Here is a 26,790-nt window from a genome sequence, read left to right as displayed (position 1 = left end):
TAGTCTCAGCAAAGGAACCAAAGTTTTCTTTAATTTTGGCTGACTTAGGTTTAGAATTATTACAAAATCTGATGACATATGCAAGTACTTACACGTTTTATTCTGCTAATATCAGAATATTTGTGAATAAAGTTATCAAGGAATGACGACCCATTTGAGCTCAGCGATACCGCCGCACAGACCGCCTCGTTCTGTGAACATTTAATTTCAGGAATGTCCTCGGGTAATTGTTAAGTACAATTTTTAAATTTATAATTACAATCTGACATTTCCTTAGGCCCAGACCACCGTAAGTGATGATTTGATAAGTCGCAGGGAGTTGTTCCTCTGCTCAAGCAATCTGCAGGATTTTTATATGTTATTAGTACATTCAGTAATTAATATTGTTCCATTTGCAATATAAGATTTTAATTTGATTGGATCGGTCTTTAACCACGCCAATACAACTTGTGAATCTGTCTAAAGGTGAACTTCATCTACTATCTGTTTTTGAATAATAGTATTGTATACTTTTGGAGCTAACTTGGCAAGTAAAAGCGCAGCATTTAATTCCAAACGTGGGATGGTGGGATGGTTCGTGGCATTGTATAGGTGCAATGGGATTTATGAGTGACTTTGAGCATAATAGTGACATTTGAACTTTACCTTGCATGTCAATAGTTCTCACATAAATTGCACAACCATATGCCACACTGGATGCGTCTGAAAATCCTATAAATTAAAATGTTTGATGTTCACTACTTGACATATTGGTTAAGTCATAATAGTGATTGCCATTTATTATTTAATTCTGGCGGAGGAATGGAATCCCAGTCTGTTTTGGACAACCATAGCTTTTGCATAATATGTTTGGCTTGCACAAAGATTGGTCCAATCAGTCCAAGAGGGTCATAAAATTTACTGATAAAGCTTAAGATTTCTCTTTTAGTCTTGACAGATTGCTTAGGTGGAGGGGAGAATTTAATTTGAACCCTAACGTTTTAACATCTTTTTGCATGTTAATTTCTCCAGAATACCTCTGTTCCTTGGGAATATTGTGTAAAATACTTACTGGAATAATGCCTGACCATTTATGCAAAAAGAAACTGCCTTTAGATAACAATTGTGAAAGTTGACTTTTTGTTTCTACTATTACATTTAAATCATTATACAATATGTCATCAACAATATGTTGCATTTAGAATTACTGGGACAGCCAAAGGATATTCATTTTTAAATCTATACGCTAACTAATTTAAGCACCTTGTTGCTAAAAAAGATGAGTTTTTTAAGCCATTATTAAAAGTGTTTAATTGTAAACATTTTATGGATTCATGGGGGTCATCTCTCCATAATATATTTTGGAGTGACTTCTGACTTTTTTCTATTAAAACATTTCTAAACATAGGCCTAACATCGCAAGCGAAAAAATATTTATTTGGTCTGAACAACAATAGAGTGTCGAATAATTCGTTTTGGACCACAGGGCCATTCAACATATTAACATTCAGATAAATTTTATTTCTTGTTTTCATAGACCCGTCAAATACTGTACGTAAATGAGTACTAACTGCATTTCCCCGTATGACAGGGTGATGTAGCATAAAGTATACCGCATCTTTGTTAAAGTCGTAAGTAACTAGAAATATCGACATAGCTGGCATGGCCAAGTTCTATGTATTCATGAATAAAACTTTGATATTCTTTGAACAAAGCTTTATCTTTATGGAGCCTTTTCACTAAATTCAAAAATCTGCGCATAGCGAGAACTAGAGAATTCCCTAAAGTATTGTTTACTTACATCGTAAATTGGAATCTTTAAGGGCATTGAGACTTCAAATTTATTGTCAACAAGTTGAACTTTTTCATTAAAATATTCCTCACGATATTTTTGTTCAGGCGTGGGAATGCTCAGGATATAATTCTGGTACAGCCTCAGATTTCCAGAACTGAATAACATTAGAATTTAAGTCTGTCTTACATTCTTGACAAAACAAAGAAACAGGGGTACTCTTAAGTTCATGGGGAGACTGTACGGGGACTTTTCCTGCAACCAAATAACCAAACTGCGTGTGAACGAGTCGGAGTGTCGCGGGAAGGCTGAGCTCATTGTGCTGGTCCTCAAGCTGGGGCAGCAACGCCTGAAAAACGATGTCAGCAGCTAATAAAATGTCTATCTCGCTTGTTTTATCGAATGTGTCATCGGCTAGTAATACATTTTTTGGAATGTTAACAAGTGACAAGTGAAAACTGTTTTGTGGCAAGTTAGTAGCTATTTTGTTCACCACTAGGCAGTTAGCATTGTTTGTAGCTAGTATTTTTTTCCCAATTAGATTAGGTAATTTAGTTTTAATGAAAGATGACTGACTGCCAGAGTCTAATAAAGCCTTGACTTTCAATTCCTGCCCATTTTTAGTTACTATTTTCACTTTAGCAGTAGGTAACAAGACTTGGTTGTTGTCATTTAAGCCTGACAGCAACATTACCCCTCCCTTAGTACTAGATGATGAAGATGTTTCATTTCCATCATGCAAAAGCGTGTTGTGATTTTGCTTGCAGTGAGTGCATGTAAAATGAAAGCGACATTTCCATGTATGGCTGTTTAAGCAGGTTTTGCATAGCTTTTTAGCTTTAAAATATTTTGTGATTTGACTTACCGCAGTAATAGCACTTAGCTACATGATTATTTGTTACTGCAGCAGTAGCTTGTATTTTCTTAGCGCCGATGACATTATTGTTGCTCGAGTTTTCGAGAGCTAGAGCTCTTGTTTCAAGAAATTTTATGAAATCTGTAAAAGTTGGGGATTGAGATGAGTTCCTATCCAAAAAATAAGCTCTATTAGTGACTGGGTCGAGTTTATGAGATAGAATGCATACAAGTATGCGGTCCCATTTATAAACGGGTTCATTAAATTTTTTAGAGCCGCTAAATGCTGTTTTGCAACAGAGATTAAATTACGTAACATGGTTACATTTGGCATAGGTATCGAGGCAAGATCCAATAACTTGAATTCATGTTCAAATACAATTTTGTGACTATTATCATATCGATCACGCTGGATTGTCAATGCTTCACTGTAACTTAAGCCTTGTATTGGTAAATTATTAACAAGATCGAGGCTTCTCCTTTTAGAAAACCACGTAAATACACAACGTTTGAATATCAACAATGTTAGAATCGTTATGCAGAAGCGCCGTAAAGAATTCGATGAAAGGTTTGTATTCTAGGTACTTGCCGTCAAGTGGTGGTATTTGAATATCAGGAACAAAACAGAATAGTATTTTTGATTTATATAACTTAGACGTGACGTTATTAGAACCGCCGCCGCCGCCGCCGTCCCAAATCTTGACTGCAAGGTAGTGCGCAGTAAGTCCATACACACAAAGTAGGCCTCTTCAACAAGAATGGTATCATGGTCGTCGTTGACCTGAACAGTCAGGTCCATATATTCCTTGAAAATCGACTGGGCATGTTCTTACTTCGAGCGTAACATTTGTTCGGATGCGGACGCGAGGAACTCCGACGTTAGCGAGTTGCGTAGGCGCGTCATCGTGCCTTTCACATATTTCCGCCTGTTAAATAGCTCGTTGTCGCTTGCCATATTGCTAACTAATTACGTAAACAAGTAGGTATTGAATTGTTTAGATTCACTTTTCCTGAAAAAGATATCATGATCGCTCGGTATACGAAAACTACCTAGGTACTGTATTGAACGATAATGTTGATTGCTAAAAATTACTCACTTCACTCCGAACTTCGCGTTTTTAGTAGCAATATTAATGTTCCGTAATATACTATGAGTGAGTGAGATAGCAATATTATTTGTATTGCGTTATCCTTTATCTTCGGCGTGTTTGACGAAAAAAATTGTTACAAATAAACGAACACTATTGAAGTTCTTCTTCGTAAATTCAGTTACACGCAGATGAAGATTGCTTTCGTCGTCGGTTTGTCCTTCCGCCGCGGCAACGATGATTGAGTGAATGAATGAAGGACAATCTTACCGCGTTGCTCGGAATGGACTCACAAACTTGACCGACTCGCACCGCGTTGGCCGCGAACACTTGTAGATGAGCTGCACACTATGCTCACGTTGCTCGTAGGACCATGAAGAAATCCTTGGGTGTCGGGGCGGTGAAATTGTATTTTAGAAATAAAATAGCAGCGTCTTGTTCTTGTGTTGTATTGTGAGAAGAAAGTAGTGTTGCCGATCGATAGGCCACTATCGATCAATAATCGATAGTCTATCGATAGCATGGCGATAGCAAGACTATCGATAGTTTTTTTTTAATCGATAATATCGATACTGTCGATAGTATCGATACTATCGATTGTTTCAGCCCATCGGTAGTTTATCAATTTGCAATAGTATTGTTTACAATTTTAAGTTATAAATTAATTTGTATGGTTTATTTCTTTTCATGACAACTCCTTCAGTATTAGTTAATTTGTACCTACAAGGTAAACTACTTTATTCTTGTTATTTATAAAAGTCTTTGAAATAAGGTGTACATGAACACGCAGCTTTGTCCATTTTAATTTTAATTACTGCTACAATGATTTAGTGGTTGGTATGATAGTAAGAAAATCCAGTTATACATAATACATTCTAACCTTTAAAAGCCATTTCAAAATGTTTTCTCTCTTTTTTCTTAACGGCAGTAGGATCACAGGTCGGTACGGTAGTAAGTAACATAAAAAAAAACTAATATCTAAGTTACGGTTGTCGTTTAATTACATTGCTGTTTTATCATACCCAATACTATTGCAAAATTGCATACTATCGATAGTCGACAGATAGAAACGATACTACTGATAGTATTGTTGCTAAGAACATCAACAGTATCCATAGTATCGATACTATTGGTAGTATTGTTGCTAAGAACATCAATAGTATCGATACTATTGACCTTCTTCGATATTATTGTCACGTTCAGTGCTATCGATAGTATCGATACTATATCGATAATTTGGCTTTTTTCGGATGCAAACTATCGATAGACGGACTATCGATAGTTCGACAACACTAGAAGAAAGAGCGGAAGCTCCGCGAATGAACATAATCATAAAAGTGTTCCCATATTTAAAAATCTTAAATATGTTTTCAACACACGTCTAGTTAATAGCATTATCTAGTCGTCTGACGTCTCATAAAAGCCTAAAGCTACTGTAGCTTTTCACAACCTGTATAGCGGAGGAAAAGAAGCTGCAAGAAAAAGGGCCCTAGGCGTTCTTTTAAAAAACATAAAATATAGTTATACAATTTAGTAATTTGACTGCCTAATATTAGTTCCCAGACAGTTAATCTGATGCATTTATATCTTCTAAATAATCACTGACCTCATTATCAATGCGGGTCTGAAAAATACTACAAGTATTAGGCACTACTTACTTATAATATAGAATAGTGGCGAAATAAGTATTAGGGCACTCTTAGGGTAAGTGGTTACTTATGTTAGGGTAATAACCATACATTAAATACATATATAGCATCACGCCTGTATTCCCAAAGGGGTAGGCAGAGGTGTCTAGTACAAAACCCATGTAATATAAGGGGCGAGCCTATTGCCATTAACCGGGCACAAATCTTGGAAACCACGTGATATCAATTACATATGATCCAAACATGATTAGGGTATCCAACTAGTCAAATCAGTTACTTTTTACCAAACTTCAAAACACGAAATTACTATGGAAATTGTATGCAAAAGCAATCTGGGACGTCATAGAAAAGTGTGACAAAATGTCGCCCTTATTATTACATATTTTTTTTTATTAAAAATTCATAAAAAAGTTAAATAGAAAAAGAAAAACGTTTATTGTCACCTTTAGATCTGTCTTTATTTAGTAAACAGAATTTCATAATTTATCTTTGCCCTAGGCCAACCCAATTTGGGTAATTTTATTTTAAACTAAGTACCCAAATTGGGTAGTTTCCTAGAGTGGAATTCAGTGGTTTAGAGCCTAAGCAGGAGTTCGAACCTGTGACACTAAGATGACGGACACGTGTTCTTCAAACCGGTTCTAAAACACGGATTTTACATTAAATACAATATGAGACCAACAAGTAATATTCTATCATAATCTCTCTCTCTATTTAAGAGCTGCGCTCTTGTCGGTGGAGTAACCGCCATTCCTCTCTTCTTCCCGCCAAAACCTTCACCTCCCGATACGACACGACCTGCACCTTCTCTTTTATTTGTTTCATAAATGTTATCCTAGGTCTACCCCTTCCTCTCTGCCCTTCAATTCAAATGGAAATGGTGTCAAATGAAAAAGTGCTGGAAAGAGTTGAAGAAAAGAGAACCATATTGAAGACTATAGAGAACCGGAGAGGAAATATGATTGGCCACCTGATACGATACGATTCATTTATAACAAACATTATTCTATCATAATATCTATGCTTAAAAAAATACTATGCTTATGGTTTGATTTTTTTGTTTCGCTTTTCGAAACGGTAGCACGAACAAGCTGGGGACAGGGAGGAGTGGAAGAAAGGAAGAGAGGCCTTTGCCCTGCAGTGGGACATTGAGGGCTATTAATAATAATACCTATAGGTATTTATGACACCGGGCAACCCTATGCCACTAACACTATAGCGGCGACTCTAAAGTACTTGTATTCACTTCTCGGAAATCTAAAAACTAAGCAAAGAGTAATTAAACTCGTCTTTATAAATACACTTGACAAATATTAGTGTCCTTTTTAAAACGTTTCTAACGAATATTTCTTGCACTATTTTGTCTAAAATGATATTTCAAAGTAATTTCTAAATCTAAGAATCAGAATCAGAATCAGAATCATTTATTCAACGTAATTATCATGGATAAACTTGTTGAAGGTCAATGTAACATTTTGAATTTACGTCATTTCGCAAGGTGTTATGGCTGAGGAGAAGAAATGACAAGAAACTGCAACAGCAACACATCTTTTAAATCAATGAGGGTACATTACAAGTTATTTAATAACTAGAGGAACACATTTAATACCAGACATGTTTATCATTTAGGTAATCATTAATCTTATAATAAGCTTTTTTACATAAAGTAAGCTTCACGTGAGCTTTAAATTTATTCTCTGACAAATTTAAAATATTATCTGGTATTTTATTGTAAAAACGTATACATAACCCCAAAAAAGATGAATTTAATTTACTTAATCTAGAATTTTGAACAACAATTTTATTTTTATTCCTTGTATTGTAAGTATGCCTTTCACAGTTTCTCGGAAGGAGAGATACATTCTTACGCACATACATGCATACATAAGTTAAAGCACTATCTACTTATGGATGGAACTAATGGCATTAATTCCTACAAAAACCTCCTAATTCTATTTTAAGTTATTCCCGTCACTTTCTTATCCGCCGAAAAGGAAAGGGACGGATGATTCACAACTGTTAATTTTAAAAGAATGAATAACCCGGCCGAATAGAATAGTTTTGTGCTGTCAACTTAACTCTCTCTGGTTATTGGAGAAAAATTGACGTGTGTTCCATAAATTTTATGCCTGGCGATTATCCTTTCCACTCACGGCGGATAGGAAAATAACACGTATACTTAACTTAAAATAAAATTAGATATTGGTGCTAATTCCTGTAAATACCATCTAATTTTATTTTAAGTTATATCTGTCATTTTCTTATCCGCCGAAAAGGAAAGGGACGGGTAATCGACAAGCATAAAATTTATGGAACACACGTCAATTTTAAGCACAAATCTAAAACAACCGTCTAAAAATTCGCCCGGGTTATTCATTTATTTACTCATTCTTCCTAAAATTAAGAGCAGTCAATCATCCGTCCCTTTCCTTTTCGGCGGATAAGAAAATGACAGGTATAACTTAAAGTAAAATTAAGAGATGTCTGCAGGAATCGGGGCCATTGTGTACTGAAATCAGCAGCAATATGTCGAAGAATCACGAGGTAAACTTACTTTACAAGCATGTATTAACACCAAGTATATCATGCTGTACTAGCATGTCGTAAAACTGACCAAAGGGTTATCCCTGTACAATAATGTAATGGAGCATTTATATTTATATGGGCAATGGGCTGGTATCCTGGCACCTGTCGTCATGGATACGTTTCATTTTATCTTAGAACTTCAGGTACCAAATGTAGCTGCACTTTCTCGGGTAGCTCGTGACTTTATCCAACCTGGTAGGGGTGTCTATCTGGCTACGATTACGAGCGTAACCTTATTAGTTTGAAATAAAAAATATATTTAAATAAACGTCAATATTCTCAGGTTACGTAAAAATGAAATGGTAAAACACTTGAGTGTAGCGTAGTTGGTGATATTACTTGTTCAGATTGAACTGACTGTGGCGGCATAATTATCTATGCGGCTATAAACGGGGCGAATACAGCGGGCGACAGTCCACCACCTATACCTTTATTGATCCATAAATATGCTAATTTGGCTATGACTTTTTTATAACTTAATTAATAACGTGTGTCGACTCACCGTTATTACGTCAACATTATGATTTAAACCATTTTATGTGCTACAATTTAATTTTGATGTTCGCACTTGGCTTGCGTGACCCGAACGCGACTGTTTTGTCGTCACATACTTTTATGAACGATGTAAAATAATGAAAAAATACCAGATAGCCACTTTTATGCGAGGCATTTGATTTAGGGCCGTGATGCTTTATGCGGCTGGATGTTTACATTACGTGTAAGTAATTATTGTAAATGCCTGCTGAATTGCCCTAGTAGGTTTTACAATATGATAAATATTATAGAGCTCGATTCTTGGGGTAATTTGAACAACGAACTTTTCAAAATCCGGTTTTTTAAATCCGGTGTTTAGAGAAACACTGGACTGGAAACATCTGCACTGGAGTGGCTTGGTAGAGCGTTTTCCAATATGGGGAGGTAGCAAATCAAATCTCGAAGATTTACTCAATTCAAGATACATCCATCTCGTATCCCATTATGTTGTTTTGAATTTGTTCAATATTTTTATTGCCATAAATTGTATACCCATGCCTTCAGGTTCAATGAGGGTAACAATGGGGGATAAACCCAAATACTAAAAATGTTTATAGCATAATTTCAAATAAAATGAAAATAATTAGATAGGTAATTTATATATTTTTCAACTTTGTTGGTGGTCTAACGTTCGGGCTCCACAAGGACATTATTATTAACAATTTGTTCAAACAAAACTATTAAAATATTTACTCCATATACTCGTACTTATGCTACGAATTTTTTCACCCTGCCCACTAGAGCTATACACTTACAGACACGGCATAAATGCCCGGGTTATCAACGCTGGATGTTCTGATTGAGGGGCATAAACTAAAACTGGGTAACTTGATACTTTCAGTTGCATCAAACAAACGGTTTCAGAACTTTTTACTAGTACTATCTACTGGTATTTTTATGTTATTTTGGTATATTAGATTTTTTATAAAACTAGATGGAAAAAGTTTATAAAGTTATATTTGATATTTCTACATTTTCTTCATAATTGTCCGTAAATGTTACTCGGCGGAAAATGTTCGGGAAAGTTGCAATATTTTAAAATATATTTATTCTATTTGTTATTTTTATTTGAACACATGGGGCCGCTGTCTAGTGTCGTGTCTACACATTTGTGGGTCCGAGTCTGAGCGCGTCACTATTTGTTTACCGTCCGTGTAGAGCCCACTCTGTATATTTTATACGCCCCTGACTAAACATAGACAACTGGCTTCGAAGAACAACTTTATGTTACCACCGTATTTCTTAACTTTCATTATAACAAAGCTTCGCCTTTGTCGTTCTCGAGCTAAAACTGTAAACGATATATTTAGGATTGTTTAGTTTTTTTGTATAGTTTAAAGGGCTTAAGAGATTTTCAGTTTCTGTTCGTAGTGGATGATGAGTTATCGCTTGTCATGTGTGGCTATGGTGCTACATGACATCTTCATTTGGGGGTCTAAATAGGACACATCAAAGCAATCTAAAAAGAAACATTGCAATTTGACATTTGCGCATACTTCTACTATTATACTCGCTTACACTAGACTCGCATACTCACACATTCATATTCCTACTTAACACACACACCCTTCGCTCTAATAATTAGATGTAAGTTTAATTTTAAGTTTCCTATGGCAAACTATGCGCCAACATCACATGCACCCATTTTTTTACGGTTTCCCAAGATACAGGCTTCGCCTAGTTTGGGAACCTCTGTTCATTTGGATATATTTTTAATATAAGTACTCATCCTATTTTATGTGCCTCATTGTATTGTTTTCTGGTAATAAAAACATTTTTTATTTTCATAAAAGTGGCGCATATAAATTTCAAATAGCAATATTTTGGCTTTGAAGATGGCTTGCTTCAATGTGGCCTTTATAATCCTAATCAATCATGATAAAAACTAGAAGCTCATATGTAGGCGGCAGCACTGTTGAGTGTTCCTAAATTTTCTCAGCTCTCCATACTGTCTAAAATACTGGCTAAAATTCTTGCTAAATGGCTATAAAATGTGAAGCAACGTCGAGTGTATCCCATCTGAAGGATGTGTTACGAAAAAGGACAGCCATCGGTTGGAAAAAGGCAGTTTTGTTTGAAAATAGGTCTTTCTACGTTTCTTCTTTCCGGTATTTAGGGAATAAATAGGTATATCACTATGATTTTGCAGTTAAACGCTGCGCAAAAGGTTATAGTGTAAAAATGTAACCAAAACAATATGTTTGTTTACTCAAATAGTATGGGGAACTGTCAAAATTAAAGAACACGTAACAGTAGCGACACCTGGGGGGTTAAAAAGGCCACATCAATGCAATTCATCTAAAAAAGCGGCCTCCGTGGTCCAGTGGTTGAGCGTTGGGCTCATGATCCGGAGGTCCCGGGTTCGAATCCCGGTGGTTGTGATCCCTAGTTCGGTTAGGACATTACAGGATCATCACCTGATTGTCCAAAAAGTCAGATGATCCGTGCTTTGGAAGACACGTTAAGCCGTTGGTCCCGGTTACTACTTACTGAGGTAGGTAAGTAGTCGTTACATGAGTTATGTCAGGGGCCTTTGGCGGCTCAATAATAACCCTGACACCAGGGTTGATGAGGTTGGTAATTCACCTCACAACCCACACGATAGAAGAAGAAGATCTAAAAAGCAATATTGATATTTGACATTTGTGTGCATTGCGCACTTACTTTTATATGCGCAAAAGTCAAATTGCAATATTGTTTTTTTAGATGAATTGCTTCTATGTGGCCTTTTTAGACCATTGACTATGGCTACGCTGGTAGGTACGGCTCAGAACCCCGATACCAGCCCTGCCGGCGTGGTCGTCGATTTTCCTCATTCTTCTAAAATATTATTCTCCCAGACGACGCCCTGGGCCGAGGTTCGCGCCCAAAACGGCACCCTCAGGCCTATTGTCTTAAATTTTGTACCAGGTGAGAGCCCTCTGCGTTCCCCATTTGTCCGGCTAAGTAGTTAATGCCATCTGCGGCAAGTTCCGAGAAAACAATATACTAGTATGGCGCTGTAAAAAAATCCTTTGTTTAACCTTCTAATTTCAAGGATAACAGACATATGCATCTTTTATCTTTGTTTTTGAGTATAAATTATGACCCTTTTTATTACACCTAGGCACAACACATCTTCCGTCCATTACTACCCTTCCGATCCGGGGTCCACCTGACAAGTCCATATCCCTTATTGTGATCTAAATAAAGTGAAGCAATGTAGGTAGCAACATAATTCTAGACGTATCTGATCCAAGTATCAAGCAAAAATGATATTATACACGCATCTGATGTACATCATATTTTCGACTACTTAATTATGCCGAGTAATGGGAAAATAGATAAACGTACCTTCCAAAGCACGGATCATCTTACTTTCGGACAATCAGGTGATCACCCTCTAATGTCCTAACCAAACTAGGGATCACAAAGCAATTTTTGTGATATGTCTCCATCGGGATTCGAACCCGGGGCCTCCGGATCGCGAGCTCAACGCTGAACTACTGAACCACGGAGGCCGTTGTACCTTTTAATAAAAATCCGCAATCTCACTTTCTGGTAGTTGTTTTATAGAGTTTAGAATTCTTTGAGAAAAACGATTATAGCTACGTAGATGCAGTAGTATGTACCTCTATATGCAGGTAGGTGACAATTACTAATTATAATTAGGTAATGATAACTGATTACCTAGTTGTACAGCAATTAAAATTATATATATTTTAATTCTATCCCTTTCGGTGTTAGCAGAGCCACAACACAAAATATGAATATGAAAACACCACATATGTAGCACACATGAGTAGCATGAATATAAATTATATTTTATAAACGGGAGCTCCAATGTAATTTTATTTGTTTACAAGGCACTAGCTAAATATACACATACTTACAATAAACATTACTTATACAATTAGGACTAATGAGGCGAGGAAAATTTGGACTCCAGAATTGCCTACCTACATAGGAAATTGATGCTCTTTCTTCTCTGATTGTCTACCCCCAAAAATAACCACGTTAGTTCATTATTGAATGTAATTTGAGGAATAGTTTATGTTATTAATACTTATTCATCCTTTACCAACTCGCAGAGTGGAGTAATGTGGTATACTAGATTATACTAGTTACATTCTTACAGGATTTACCGAATTTATCTTATTTTATTTTGATATTTTCTTAAAAAAAGTTGTGCAAATAATTATGTACTTCTTTCGCAATAAATTTGTATTTTCTATTTCATTACATTACAACAAGTGTGTTGTTGTTCAATAAGAAAAAAAAAACATTTCACTACACCAACAAACTTCAAACAATGGTTACTTAACTCGATATCTTTAACTTTTCAAAAAGAAAACATATTGCATTTCACGAAATCAACAACCTTAAAACAATGCTTACCTTACACATCTTTTCAATGCTTACACAAGTCTGTTGTAAGTAGGTATGAAATAAGCTCATGTTGTAAGTAAATAGTAAAAAACTTAAACTTTGGAGTAACTTTTTTACCTTTTGTAAAATTTCGATAATATTTGGGTCTTAAATTTTTATTAATTTAGACCAAGTTTTATTTAATTTTCTTTTATTTTTCGACTCTACGTCGAAATTGAGTTTTTATTTTACTTTTTAGAAAAGTTTGTGTAACTTTTACAGAAGTCGAATAAAGTTTTTCAAAGATAATTTTCTTTTTTTGATATTTAGATATTATCACTTAGGTACTTATTGGATTATCCAAATAACGTAAGGATATTTTTATGCCTGCATTGTTTTTTAAGATTGGGAAACTTTGGAAAACTTTAACACCTATATTTCAGAGAAATGTCTTTTTCCATGTAGGTACCTATTTAAATTATTTTTCAATTCAGCATTTAATCAACCAGTATCTTAAATAGGTTTTTTAATCAGTTGTGTGTTAAATTAACTACTAGGTACTAGTGTTAAGAAAATAATCAAACGAGAACAAGTAAAATGTAGAGTCAAGTAGCGCAGTGGTAGAGTATGGTGCATATTGCGTGGTGATGTTGCGCGGGCGCAGCGGAGGGTGCTCGATCAATGCGGGGGTCGTGCGGTGCGGGGTGTATGCGCGCGGGGGCGTGGCGGTGGAGGCGGCACGGCCAGACGATTCGCCGACGGGCCGCAGCCGCGCCCCGCCCCGCCCCCGCCTGCCCCGCGTCGCCCCGCGCCCGCCGCTCGCCTGCTCAGTACCTCGCGAGTCGTCGCCCGTTTTGTGTGTGTCGTGCTTGTCTCACCCAGCCCGCGTTACGTTGCAGATGCGACTCCTCTGTCGTTGAAGTCATGCCGGCCGAAGAGGATCCCGCGGCCATGGAGAGCCGCGACGCCGACGGATCTCCACAACGCTTTTGTTTGAAATGGACGAACTATCAGAGTAACCTCGCCAACAGTTTTGACCAACTTCTTCAAACTGAAGCTTTCGTCGACGTAACCCTCGCGTGTGAGGGACAGAGCTTGAAAGCACACAAAGTGGTACTTTCGGCGTGCAGCCCCTACTTCCAAACTTTGTTTATGGATAATCCGTGCCGGCATCCTATAATAATAATGCGCGACATAAAATATTGCGATCTGAAAGCTGTGGTTGACTTCATGTACCGCGGTGAGATAAACGTGTCGCAAGATCAGATCACGGCTCTGCTGAAGGTGGCGGAGACACTGAAGATCCGCGGATTGACCGATGTGAGCGGCGAGCATGGCGTGCTGAAGCCGGGCGGGCTAGAGACTCGCACGCCTAAGAGGCCCAGCAGCCGGGAGACTGAATCGCCGGCTAAAACTCGAAAACGGGCGTCGACGGAGCGAAGCCCGGGCCCGAGCCCGCGGCACTCGCCCAGCACACCGGCGGCAGCTGCGGACCTGCTGCCGCCGCCGGCAGAGGCACAGTCGCCGTTGTTCCCTGGCATGGCCGCGCCGCTACCCACCGACGATGTCGACATCCGCCCTGGCATCGCCGAGATGATCCGCGAGGAAGAACGGGTAAGTGCCTCGTCTGTTCCCAGCTGTCCCTCCTGCACACTCTCATAACTTGCACGCGGTCACGCCGCGCTCGTAAAAGTTTTCCCGCCGTTCACCCCACCCCCGCGCGTCCTCGCCCCGCACCCTCGCTTCGCAAAACTTTCCATTCCGTATCGTATTACGTAATTAATTTAAACCTATTTTCGACTTTTCTATATTTTGTAACGGTTAATGTGAAAGTTTTATGTTTTATTTGAAATCTAATTATAAATATTAATTTGTAGGTTTTCTCTACCTACCTTACTGCTTGCCCCTATTCCTCCTTTTTTATTATTCATTACTCTGTTTGCAAGTGGCTGGGTAGGTAGGTAGGTACCTATCTACCTACATAAAGTGAATTATATGTTTATATTGATTGATTAATCAAAAACATTTTTTTATTAAATCGACTAAATTAAATACCTATTAGTTCGCGACACGCAATGTATTAAAATTTTAATATGAAAACATACCTAATAGGTAGGTAGATTGCCTCACACCTATTGAAAATCCAGATAGGTAATTAGGTTAGGATTTAGTATTTTTATCCAACTAAGTTCCTAAATTTTGGACAGATGTCAAGTGTTATTTTTAAGTTTAATTGAGACTTGGTGGGTAAGTATATATAGATGCCTACCTATAACCTCATAGAGCAACACGCGGGCCTCCGGCGGACCGGAGGGGAGTAGCCGTAGCATTGTTCCTCGAAACAAAGTTTTCTGCCAGTTTTCTGTAGGGCGGGGTGGGGGGTAATCTGCGACACGTCTACTTGAGGTAGGTACCTCTACCAATTGTGAATTGAACCATTTATAGAAAAATCAAAAAGCTGTTTATTATAAAGGTAGTTATTATAATCAATATTGGACTAATTATAACTATAATTTAACAAAATAACTTTACATTTATAAATAAATAAATATATCTTTATTTCAGGCTCAGACCAATTTATATCATTAACGTCATTTACGAGAGCTAAGGTAGATTCCATTTTCTTTGACATTTCTATCGATAACGTAACATAAACTCATGACTTTACCGCAATTTGGGTAGTCAGAGGTACATCTATCGCAAGATGAACTTACTCACCGAGCTTTTTGTTAGACCAACGTGATACCTAGGTGGTGAGCCGTATTGCCCTGTATAATGGTCGAGCAAAATCAATAACTCATTGATGCAAGTCCAGTACCGGGGTTGGAACCAGCGTTCTCCGATTGAGAAAGCTGGTGTACCACAGGACCATAGTGACTATCATCATTCGTTTACAGTGAGCGTCATTTCTATCGATGATTATCTACAAACTGGTTAGTATTATCTCTCGGTGACTAGATCAGTCGCAAGATACAAACGGTTGCCAGGATACAAATTAGTTTTGGATTGCCCAATGAGGGACTTTCCAATCTGCGTTCCCCACACGATAGATGGCGTTGTTAAGATTTTTCTTCGTTTAAACTTATAATTTCATGGATAACAGACATACGCATCTTTTATCTTTGTTTTTGGGTATGGATGATGACCCTTTTTATTACACCAAAATACAATTACAACTTCCACCCATTATTATTAAAGACAAGCAATATACCTAGGATTCTACATATAATGTGATCCAAATATCAAGCAACAATTAGTTTTATACATGCTTCTGTCATTACATTATATTTACCCCACCAATGAGAAATTGGTAATTATCACGTTAAAAGTGAACAACGCCATCTATTGTGTGTTAGGGGAACATCGATTGAAAAGTCCCTCATTGGGTAGTTTCGTAGATAAAAGATAAATTATCAAATTCTGATTACTAAATAAACAGATCTAAAGGTGACTAAAAACGTTTTCCTTTTTCTATTTAACTTATTTATGAATTTTAATAAAGAAATATGTAATAATAAGTGGGACATTTTATCATATCATTCTATGACGTCAATAGTTGCTTTTTCACACAAATTCCATAGCAATTTCGTGTTTTGACCTTTAGTAAAAAGTAACTGATTTGACTTGTTGGAAACTACCCTATTCGGAAAACGCTTTGAAAGTGAGGAAACGCCTGCGTATGATTATTATCACTACAAAGTCTTTTTAAAAAACAAATTGCCTTTCGCCTGGATAAGCATTGTGCTGTATCTACATAGATATATAGGTAGCCTTTATGAGATATTTGATTATAAGGGTACATAGAAATATGACGAAATGTGGAGAGTAATGAAGGATAAAAAGTAGTATAGTAAGTAAGTAAGTAAAAGTACCTCTAGGGAGGAACAATTTTCAACTCTACAGTTAATTTGTCCCATTGATGTATGATATGTTTGTCCAGCAGGACTATCTACTGGATATTTGTCTGCCATCCTTACATAATAACAGATTCTTACTTCACTCCAAGAAAAAAACAATAAGTAATTAAATAATAAAAAAAGTAAGTAAACAATAAGTAATTAAATAATATTAATAATGCCTTAATTATTCACTAAAAATTAAATATGTAGAATAATGTCAAGTAATAATAATGATAATTACTTGCTTAATAGCTAAGTGGTAGTAGACAATTAATTAATTATTTAATAGAGTCGTTGGAACTGAATATTTATAATAGGTACATACTGTTAGATAGAAAAGAATCGATTGACCTAATATCGACTGACATCACTATGCTCATGAACGTCTCAACACTAGCTTACGTACTTTGACAGATCTAATTCTTCCCGCGCATTGAGACTTGTTAAATGTTTATCTTATTGAAATAATAGTCACCTATTGTGCTTAACTAGTCGATCTGTTTAGTAATGTAGGTATTAAAAAGTTAGTTTTTAAGCTTATTACTATCTTTAAAAATGGAAAGGCCTTTCAGTTAGGTATGTATGGCCTAAATAGGCATTACGTTTATTTTTTTTTTATTCACAATGAAAATAGAACTCATTTTTCCTTGCCTCTTCACGCTATAGGTGAGGTCTGTTCTGGAAAATGTGTTTGCGTCAGTTCTTGTATATCAATAAAAATAAATGATAAAATTAACGCTAGGCTGCGTGGTCTTATAATCTTAACGTGATCCGTTAATAAAACTATATATTGGGATCATTCAAAAATGATCCTTTTGCCTGTCCTACGGACAAAATAAATAAAAAAAGGATCATTCAAAAATTAAATAATTATAACACAAAAACATAACATAAGCTCACGAATATTTCCGGTACATCCATTGCAAGATGAAATAAGTACCAACACCAAGCTTTATTAAACCAACGCGATGGACAGTGAGCTGTATCGCCATCTGTATTGGCCGAGCCAACTGTTCAAGTCCGGTCCAGGGTTCTTCAAATATTTTTCCTCTCAGACGACGCCCTGAGCCGAGGTTCGCGCCCAACTGGGCACCCTCAGGCCTGTTGTCTTAAACTTTGTACCGGGTGAGAGCCTTCAGCGCTCCCCATTTGTCCGGCCAAGTAGTTAATGCCATCTGCGGCAAATCTACAATAAGTCACGTCAAAAAAAAAAAAAAGGTCCAGGGTTCGAACCGGCGCTCCCCTTTTGAAAAGCAAGCCGATGAACTACAGGTCCACAGTGACATTCCTATAGTTACATGATTTATATCAGTTAGCTACAATTATGTACTTACCTAGTTTGTTTTGTATATTTTTTTATATAAGTACTTATGTGGTCTAAAAATGACTAGTATTGAATGTCTTCCTCTAGTTATTAAATAACTTCTAATGTACCCTCATTGATTTAAAAGATGTGTTGCTGTTGCAGTTTCTTGTCATTTCTTCCCCTTGGCCATAACACCTTGCGAAGTGACGTAAATTCAAAAATGTTACATTGACCTTCAACAAGTTTATCCATGATAATTACGTTGAATAAATAATTCTAACTTAAAAAATGAGAGAAATTGACTTCCTAGTCAGTAACAAATAATATTTATAGTTTCTTATTTATTATTTTACTTACTTTTTACACCGAATCATCCCAAACGTTTTTTTTTCAGTCGGTACAACAGTCGATACTTTTGCATTTATCCAGATATCAGTTTTGATAAACTAATGTTTAGATTTTCATATCCATTCTGTTTCAACGATTGTATACGTACGATACAATACAAAGTAATACGCATACAAAGTAAGAATAAGTTTAGTTTAAGGTGGTATAAGTATAGTAGGTATTAGGCTGCGTTCCCATTGACGCGGAGCTGGGCGGAGATGAGCGGGATATGCAGGAATCGACCAATCACCGTCAGGGAGAGAGTGACACAGCGTCTTCGTTTTTCGCTTTCTCGAACGCTGCAATTGGTCAAATCCGCACATCTCCGCTCATCTCCGCACAGCTTCGCGTCAATGGAATCGCAGCCTTACTTATAGGAATTATCTAGTAGGTATTATACCAGTAGGTAATATTTTGATCCCGCAGCGTCTTGTCGTTTGGGGGGTTCTTCTCCTTCTATCGTGTGAGTTGATGTGGTGGATTACCAACCTCATCAACCCTGGCGTTAGGGTTATTATTGAGCCGCCAAATGCTCCCGATTTGACTACCTGACGAGTACGTACTTACATCAGTAAGTAGCAACCGGGACCAATGGTTTAACATGCCTTTCGAAGCACGGATCATCGTACTTTCGGACAGTCAGGTTATCAGCTTGCAATGTCCTACCCAAAGGACACGGGGGGTCTAAAAAGGTCATTGTAGCAATTTGACATTTGCGCATATAAAAGTAAGTGCGCAAATGTGAAATAGCAATGTTGTTTTTTTTAGATAAATTGATTCAATGTAGCTTTTTAAACCCCTATTTCTGCTATTTGTCATTTCATGTCATTTCACTTACCATAGAAAAAAAATCCAAGTGAGATATTTCGTTATGATTTTAGATACCAAAATTAGCCATTGTAAATTGCTCATATCTTCAACTAAGTATTTAAAGTGCTGATGATCTTGAAATGGCTGAAATAATTAAAACTACTTAAACAAAATCAAAATCAGTAATTCCGTTGATGAGCTCGGTGGCGCAGCGGTTAATGCGCTCGGTCTGCGAATGTTGAAGTTAAACAACTTTCGCAAAGGCAGGTCATAGGATGGGTGACCACAAAAAAAAGTTTCCATCTCGAGCTCCTCCGTGCTTCGGAAGGCACGTTAAGCCGTTGGTCCCGGCTGCATTAGCAGTCGTTAATAACCATCAATCCGCACTGGGCCCGCGTGATGGTTTAAGGCTCGATCTCCCTATCCATCCATAGGGAAGGCCCGTGCCCCAGCGGTGTGGACGTTAATGGGCTGATGATGATGATGAATTCCGTTTAGGAGGTACGGTCTGGGGTTAAAAAGGCTACATCGAAGCAATTCATCTGAATAAGCAATATTGCAATTTGACATTTGCGCATATAAAAGTAAGCGCGCAATGCAAACAATGTCAAATAGCAATGTTGCTTGTTTAGATGAATTGCTTTGATGTGATCTTTTTAACCCCAACCCAAAGTGTATATAAGTGTACGAATACACACGTTCAGCTTATAACACCCCCCTGTTTTGTAAGAGTCGAAAAGTCTGAAAAATTGGAATATTTAATTAATTTCATTATTCACAAAAAAGTAACAAATAGTTGTATTGGAGATATTAAAATACTGGCAATAAATTTATTTTATTCTTATTCTTGAAATAAAAATAATCGTTTTTTTCCAACTTCAGGTCGGTTTTGCCATGACGGGCTTGCGACTAGCGAAGGACTTAAATGAAATAAAAAAAACGTAATTAAATGGCGTGAAAAAGATACAAAATATTTTGTTACTCGCTCACAAATGTTTGATTTAAGTATATATCATAAAAAAAATCATACAATCGGAGGAATCGAGTATAGTGATGACGTATGCGCGTGGGCAATGTGTTGATCACTGGAGTGCGAGCGCAGCCACCGTCTAACGCGCCAACCACCACCTTATCTTAGTTTCTTCGCCTATATTAACTTACCAGAATTAATCGTACACCGACAATAATAAATACCTTCTTATCGTTGGCATAAATTAATCTTGTGGCTAATACTATATTTTTTTAAACGTACTTTTTTAATTACGTACGTTAATTGAAATATGCTTGGCACGTGTAGTTTTGCCACACTCACCTACTTTATGTAGTTATTATTGCTTAAGTTTGTGCTGTAGATTATTGTAGAGGTATCCGCAGTCAGTGTTCAATACATATTTGAACATAAAATAATCGTATTATAAATAAATATAATGTGTATCCGAAAATACGAATGTCTAGCTCCAAGATGGCGCCAAAGCTTAGGGTGGTATTAATAAACTAATCTCAGTTTCGAGACTGCCCTCAAAATCATGTCAATGCGACAGTTCTCATATAAAAACAGAGACTTGAGCATAATCTTGAGGGCAGTCTCAGTTGAGATTCGTTAATGTACTTTTGGTATGTAGTCAGTAAAATACGTAATAAATAAGTAGATGCATTACCAACTGAGTTTTTCTTCTGTAAAGCACAGTCAGTACCCACCCACCTTTCGTAATGGGGGTTTTCAGGCAAAGCTTTAAATACATACCTAATTTAGATATTCAAAGTGTTTATTTAAATATTTTCGATTTCATTATTACTTATCGTATTTTATAAGTCAAATAAACAGATTGTAACTATGACAATAGGTTTCTACTAAAGGTAAAATACCTACCTAACTTATATTAAAGGCTCAGTACTAGTTTACTCGACATTTGAGACTCCGTAATACAGTATAATTAGAGGGATACACAATTTCCATTTTCTTGGCAAAGCAACCCTTCATCCCCTAGTTGTTTTACTGAATATAGTTCTATTAATAGAGCTTATATAATAACAAGTGATATGAAGAGTAAGTTACTATAAAACAAAAAGGCGTATTTTTGTCGTTTATTATTTTTTATTAAATTTTAAAACATTACGAAAAATTTTGTAGCAATTTTGTATTTTTTTTTATGAAATAGGCTCGCGTTTGACCACAAACTCACCTCATGGTTAAGTGACGATGTGGTCTAGGGTAACGCTTACCTAGCAAATGCCTATTCACTCTATCTTGAAGACTTCCAGATTATAACGATATGTACGAAAAATCTACACTTTAACATAGTTTGACACGGGAGTAATTTTATGTGTGTATACAAATTTACATACATACATTAATATTAGCCCAATAATACTTCTATGTGCGGTAAAAATTGTAACCTACTGCACTTGTTAACTATGCTAAATAATCGTTACATTTTTCCAAGTGTACTCGAATAATGCAAACATTTACTTATCTATGCTGATTGCATTGCTAATTGTACTGAAACAATTCCTTTTGTTACAAGAAAGACCTACTTTTGGTCGCAAAATACAAAATTATACAACACTTACAACAATGGCCGCCTACTTCTCTAACAATTTAAATTTCAACAAAAACCTTCATAATAGTTTACTTTGGAGTAAAAAAAAGTGGAAAATATAGTTACGTGAGGTGAAAACTTTGCAAGAGTGCAATGATGGTTTATTCGAAATATCTGGGGTCGGGTTCCTCGTCGTCCGCGCACTCGTACTCGTCGTACTGCCAGTCCTTCTTGCAGTCCGGCAGCGGCTCGATCGGCTTCCTGCACATCCTTGGTGGTGGCGGCTCTACCTCATGCAGGAAGTCCTTGGGATTCTTCCTCAGCGATGCCCAGTGCGCCCATTCCACATACCTATATACTCCGTAGCCAATTAGAAACGCTGGAAAATAATTAAATATTATTATAATAGACAGAATAAATGATCGTCAATCAAACTCGATAAGTATCTGAGCTATGCATATAGCTGCAGACGCAATGTAAAGCCAATTAAAAGCTTTTATAAACGTCCAACCATTGAGTTTAAAGTGATTATATTGTACTTAGAATGAAGCCTCATCTTTCAGTCAAACTGCAAACTTCGCAAAGAAAACGGAAATCTTGTCAATTGATAAGTACAATGTCAGTTCCGGAGCAATTGTTGGTACTTACTGGGTAGCCATCTCCAAACAGTCTGTCTTGTTCTAGTGTACACAGTCGGTATTCTCTTCACTAAATTAGCGAATGGTTTTTGTTCGTAGTGTGATATTTCGAAGTACAACATGCCTCGAATGTGGGCTAGATTACCAAAATGCTTCCCCATTTTGGTTAGTATTGAACACTTTTTATTGAACTTTATTAATTCAGTACTCCCTGGTAAATACAAAGGGCTCTCCAAAATAATCAAAATAATATTGTCTGTTTGGGAAAGAGGCTGAAGTTACATGTCAATTGCCTATCAATTTGAATTCTTTCTTTCAAATTTTATTTATGGCTGGAATTCTTTCTTTAAATAGTTATATTCGTCTTTCACCAAAAGAACTTTTAAGGGTGAGGGATAGGGGTCAAGACGATAAAAACTGAAGCTTAAATGTAGGCGGCAGCACTGTTGAGTGGTGTCAAAAAAATATGGGGAAAATTTTAGAACATTCAACAGTAGCGACACGTGATGGAATAAGCAGTTTTTATCCTTAAATGAAATATATTCATACAGGTTTCAAGTTTAAAACAATTGGCTTTTCACGATTGTCGGACACTTGTTTGATTCGGTAGAGTGTCAGTCATGTAACAAGTACCAAGTAGGATGGAAAAATGGTCTGAGTAATCATCGCGTCGTCTGGCAGGTAACCGAACAGAACCAGGAAGCGACTAAGTAATGTAGCTAATACTCTATGTTATGTACAAGTAAAAAAGTACAAAAACTTTAAAATACCATGAAAACCCATTTTTACTATGATATGTATATAGTTTGAATATATACATAAAGTTATTGTTGTTCATTTCAGGCAAATATGGTTTTGGGAATTATTTTGGGTTACATTAGCTTCGTAACCTTAGTTAGACCCCTTACATCGAAAATATGACGATAAGAGTATCTTAATTTCTCCCCAGAATGTAAACGTATTTTATTACATTTTGATCTTCTATCTTAGGATTAAGCACCTATATCTACTTACTACTAGTAAAAGATTCAACGGGGATGGAATATAAAAACTTTTATTTAAATTTGGGCTTTTACACGGCAATAAAGGAGTTACATATTAGCATTTCGGAGGTTCAGGAGGAGGGCACACAATGTCATCTAAGTTAATTTTGGTCTTGTTCTGTTCCCTGGGCTCGAACATCCTTTTGCAAACTTTTGGTGGATCCGGATCTACCTCATACATGTAGTCTCTTGGATCCTTCCTACCCAACGAATGGTGCGTATCTTCCACAAATCGGTACGTTGCTATCCCAATGATAAATGCTGTAAAATAAAAATCACTTTATGATACAGATTATTGTCGACCAATTCGGCCATTCTTATATTGAATGCATCTGCAGTTATTGAGAAGGACATCACAAAGAACAGGTTTCGTCCCGTCGCCGAATACGCAATGAGTTGAAAACCGATATTTTCATGCTACGGTCAAAGGATAAAGCTTTGTTTTGATTAGGTTTAGAAATATATATCCAGGAAATATAATATATATATATCGATGTCGTTATAGTTGATATACATAGAGACACACATGCATGATCTTCAGAGATACGTTTGCGTGTCCGTGACCATAGAGCAACTGGTTAAGACATATCGCGTTGAAGTAGGCAGAGACAAATTATTATCGTCATAAGACATCTCAAAATTAGTTTTTCGTAATACTCTACTATATAGGCCTAGATCAAGTGCGTTGGCCTGTAGTTGGACGTTACACTGATACCTATAATTATAATAATATGTATGACAGACTAGTCTATGCGTTCAATGGACTGGTGGTTATCGACGCGCAACTAACTCTTAGGCTGACCATTGAAATCATATGCAGGTCTAGAATTAAGTATACTGAGTATCTATGTTAACAGTGTTCCGGAATCATTGTAAAATATATTTTTATACGAACAGCAAAGAGTGGCCAATTTCCAAATAATCTCGGTATTTTTAAGGATAGACTGAATAGATATGTATCGGGTAACCATGTTCCGTCTTAGGCAGCATCGTCTCTTACCATAAGGTGAGATCTCTAACTAAAATTCCTTGTAGTATGAATAGAAACTTACTTGGTAGCCATGTGTATATGCGGTGTAAGATCCGCGGTACGAAATTTGGCGCTCCTTTACTGAAAGCTCTTGCGAAAGGTTTCTGTTCATGGGGTGATATTACGTAATAAACTATTCCCCGGATATGGGCTAGTTCTCCAAAATGTTTAACCATTTCTCAATCAAAGATCTCAATATGCATTTAATTTTGACAAGTTAAACGAAACGTCTATTTTAATTTTAAGTCGGGACCTTATGTGTAAATTAAAGAGGTTTCATTTTAAAAAGTGTGCCAGTTTGATACGTACTACATGAGTCACGCTACTTCCTAACTGGGTGGGCTGAGTTCCACAAGTCACAAAGACAACTGATGATGAAAAATATCCGAGACAGATTTATCTAAAAGCTAGGCGTGCAAGAGTCTATTATTAGGAAAGGATATCTGTGGCTATACGTGGATTGTATTGCATCCTGAAAATTGATATGATTATTTATAATTGTGACAGCCTACTAGATTCAGCGACCATATACAATTTCGTTCCAATTGGGATTAGGTACCTTTAACCAATGGTGGATTTGACGAACTATTAATAATGAATGATTTATTAATGATTTTTTAATGATTTATTTTTATTTCCAACACAATTTAAAGTTGTTCTAAGGAATATGAATATGAATATATATATATGAATATGAAACTTCACCCATACAATACATAGACATGACTGCATGTTTGTTAGATTTTCTGAAAAAGTAGGTAAGAATTCTATATCTGCATATTGTCTGCATAGCATAGAAATAATATGTGCCATAGTGAAAGCTCTATACTTCAAAGAAAAAATAAGTTAAATCTCGTTGCCAGTCATGAAGGCTTTGAGTTTTTAAATATTGTCTGATTAGTGGCATACGAAGCGGGTGCGATAGCGAGTGGCTATCGAGCTCAACTTACTTCTCACATCGAGCATAAAAGCGTAGATTTAGAATAATATTCTAAAGGCTCATATCGCTTCATTGGTCGTAAAGATAACGATAATTATGTTTGTAGGTAATGGTGTGATTCACCGTTGGTCGATTTTACCTTTATTTTCGCAATTCAATGAATAAGCCTCTATGACCTAATTTTATGGTGGTGACGCCATAGATTTCATAGTTTTTGGTAAGGCGATAATAGATTACCTAAGGTTTCTCGTTAGTAACTGGCGTCGTTAGCGAATCAGAAGAATCAACATTAGTGGTGGACATGGGGATCTGATGCGGCCCAAATTGAATAGCCTGTCTAGGTCGCCTAAATTTTACTGTTGGTATTGATTCGCCATTTTTGCCTGTAAAGGCGATAATAGACGACATATTAGCGAACTAATTCTCATATTTTAACCTTTATGTGTCGTTGCTATTCTATTATTACAGAAGTCCTAGACTAGCGATCTAAACGGCAACACGCGTACAGTCGATAACGGTCAAATATCGCACAAATTATGAGGCCTAAAAATCTTACTATCTGGCGATAATTATTAAATTCTGCTTCATTCTTATAATGGGTGTACTATTGGCGATACAGAATTGCGTCGATTGCCGCTGTCACGTAAAATATGCAGAAAATGTATGGACATAGGCAAGTGTGTTCGCTGGGGATAAAAACTAGAAGCTCGAATGTAGGCGGTGCAAAGCTGTGCAAAGGGTTATAGTGTAAAAATATAACCAAAACGATAAGTTTATTTATTCAAATGGTATCCATACCACAACAGTGGCGTAACCTAATTGGCGAAATATGCAGTTTTACCCTCAACGATTTGACGATAATACTGTTGAACTTCATCTGGGGGGTAAAAGGCCACATCGACGCATTTCATCTAAAAAGCAATATTGCTATTTGACATTTGCGCATATAAAGTAGCTATGCTCACAAATGTCTAATTGCAATATTGCTTTTTTAGATGAATTGCTACGATGTGGCCTTTTTACCCCCTGCTCGATCGTGAGCCGGCTTCAATCATTTGATATCACTCGAATCGCATCGCGTCTTGTTTAAGTTGACTTACTTGGTATGAAAATATTTATTAAGCTCATTTTTGGAAAGGAGGTTCGATTTTCGGAAATTGAGTCGACGATAAAATTAACTAACAATACGTAGAGGAAGACTTAATGACCCTTATTTACTTTTCTTGGCTATAAAATACGCGAGAAATTGATGCAAACTTTAGTTACAAACAAAATATTGTTATCCTTAAAGCATTATTATAATGTTGGTACATTGCAAACACCTACTGTTAGGTAAGTAGGTATTCAGAATTTCTGTTTACGAAATT

General features: G+C 36.6%; 1 protein-coding gene across 2 annotated transcripts in view; it reads left to right on the top strand.

Annotated features, from left to right (window-relative positions):
• The window catches only part of LOC126379900 (protein bric-a-brac 1-like), a 190,322-nt gene that overhangs the window by 17,493 nt on the left and 146,039 nt on the right, over nucleotides 1-26,790 (top strand). The window contains exon 3 of one of the 2 annotated variants that reach the window (XM_050028890.1): nucleotides 13,730-14,444. In XM_050028890.1, the coding sequence (XP_049884847.1) occupies nucleotides 13,730-14,444 (715 nt within the window). Of the gene's footprint in view, nucleotides 1-13,677; nucleotides 14,445-26,790 lie in introns of those variants that run through there. The other variant, XM_050028891.1, reaches the window with a different exon arrangement.

Source organism: Pectinophora gossypiella, chromosome Z, assembly GCF_024362695.1.
Source record: "Pectinophora gossypiella chromosome Z, ilPecGoss1.1, whole genome shotgun sequence".
In the NCBI taxonomy this organism is placed as follows: Eukaryota; Metazoa; Arthropoda; class Insecta; order Lepidoptera; family Gelechiidae; genus Pectinophora; species Pectinophora gossypiella.
The sequence above is the reverse complement of the archived record's forward strand: the minus strand, read 5'-3'. Positions and strand labels throughout refer to the sequence as shown.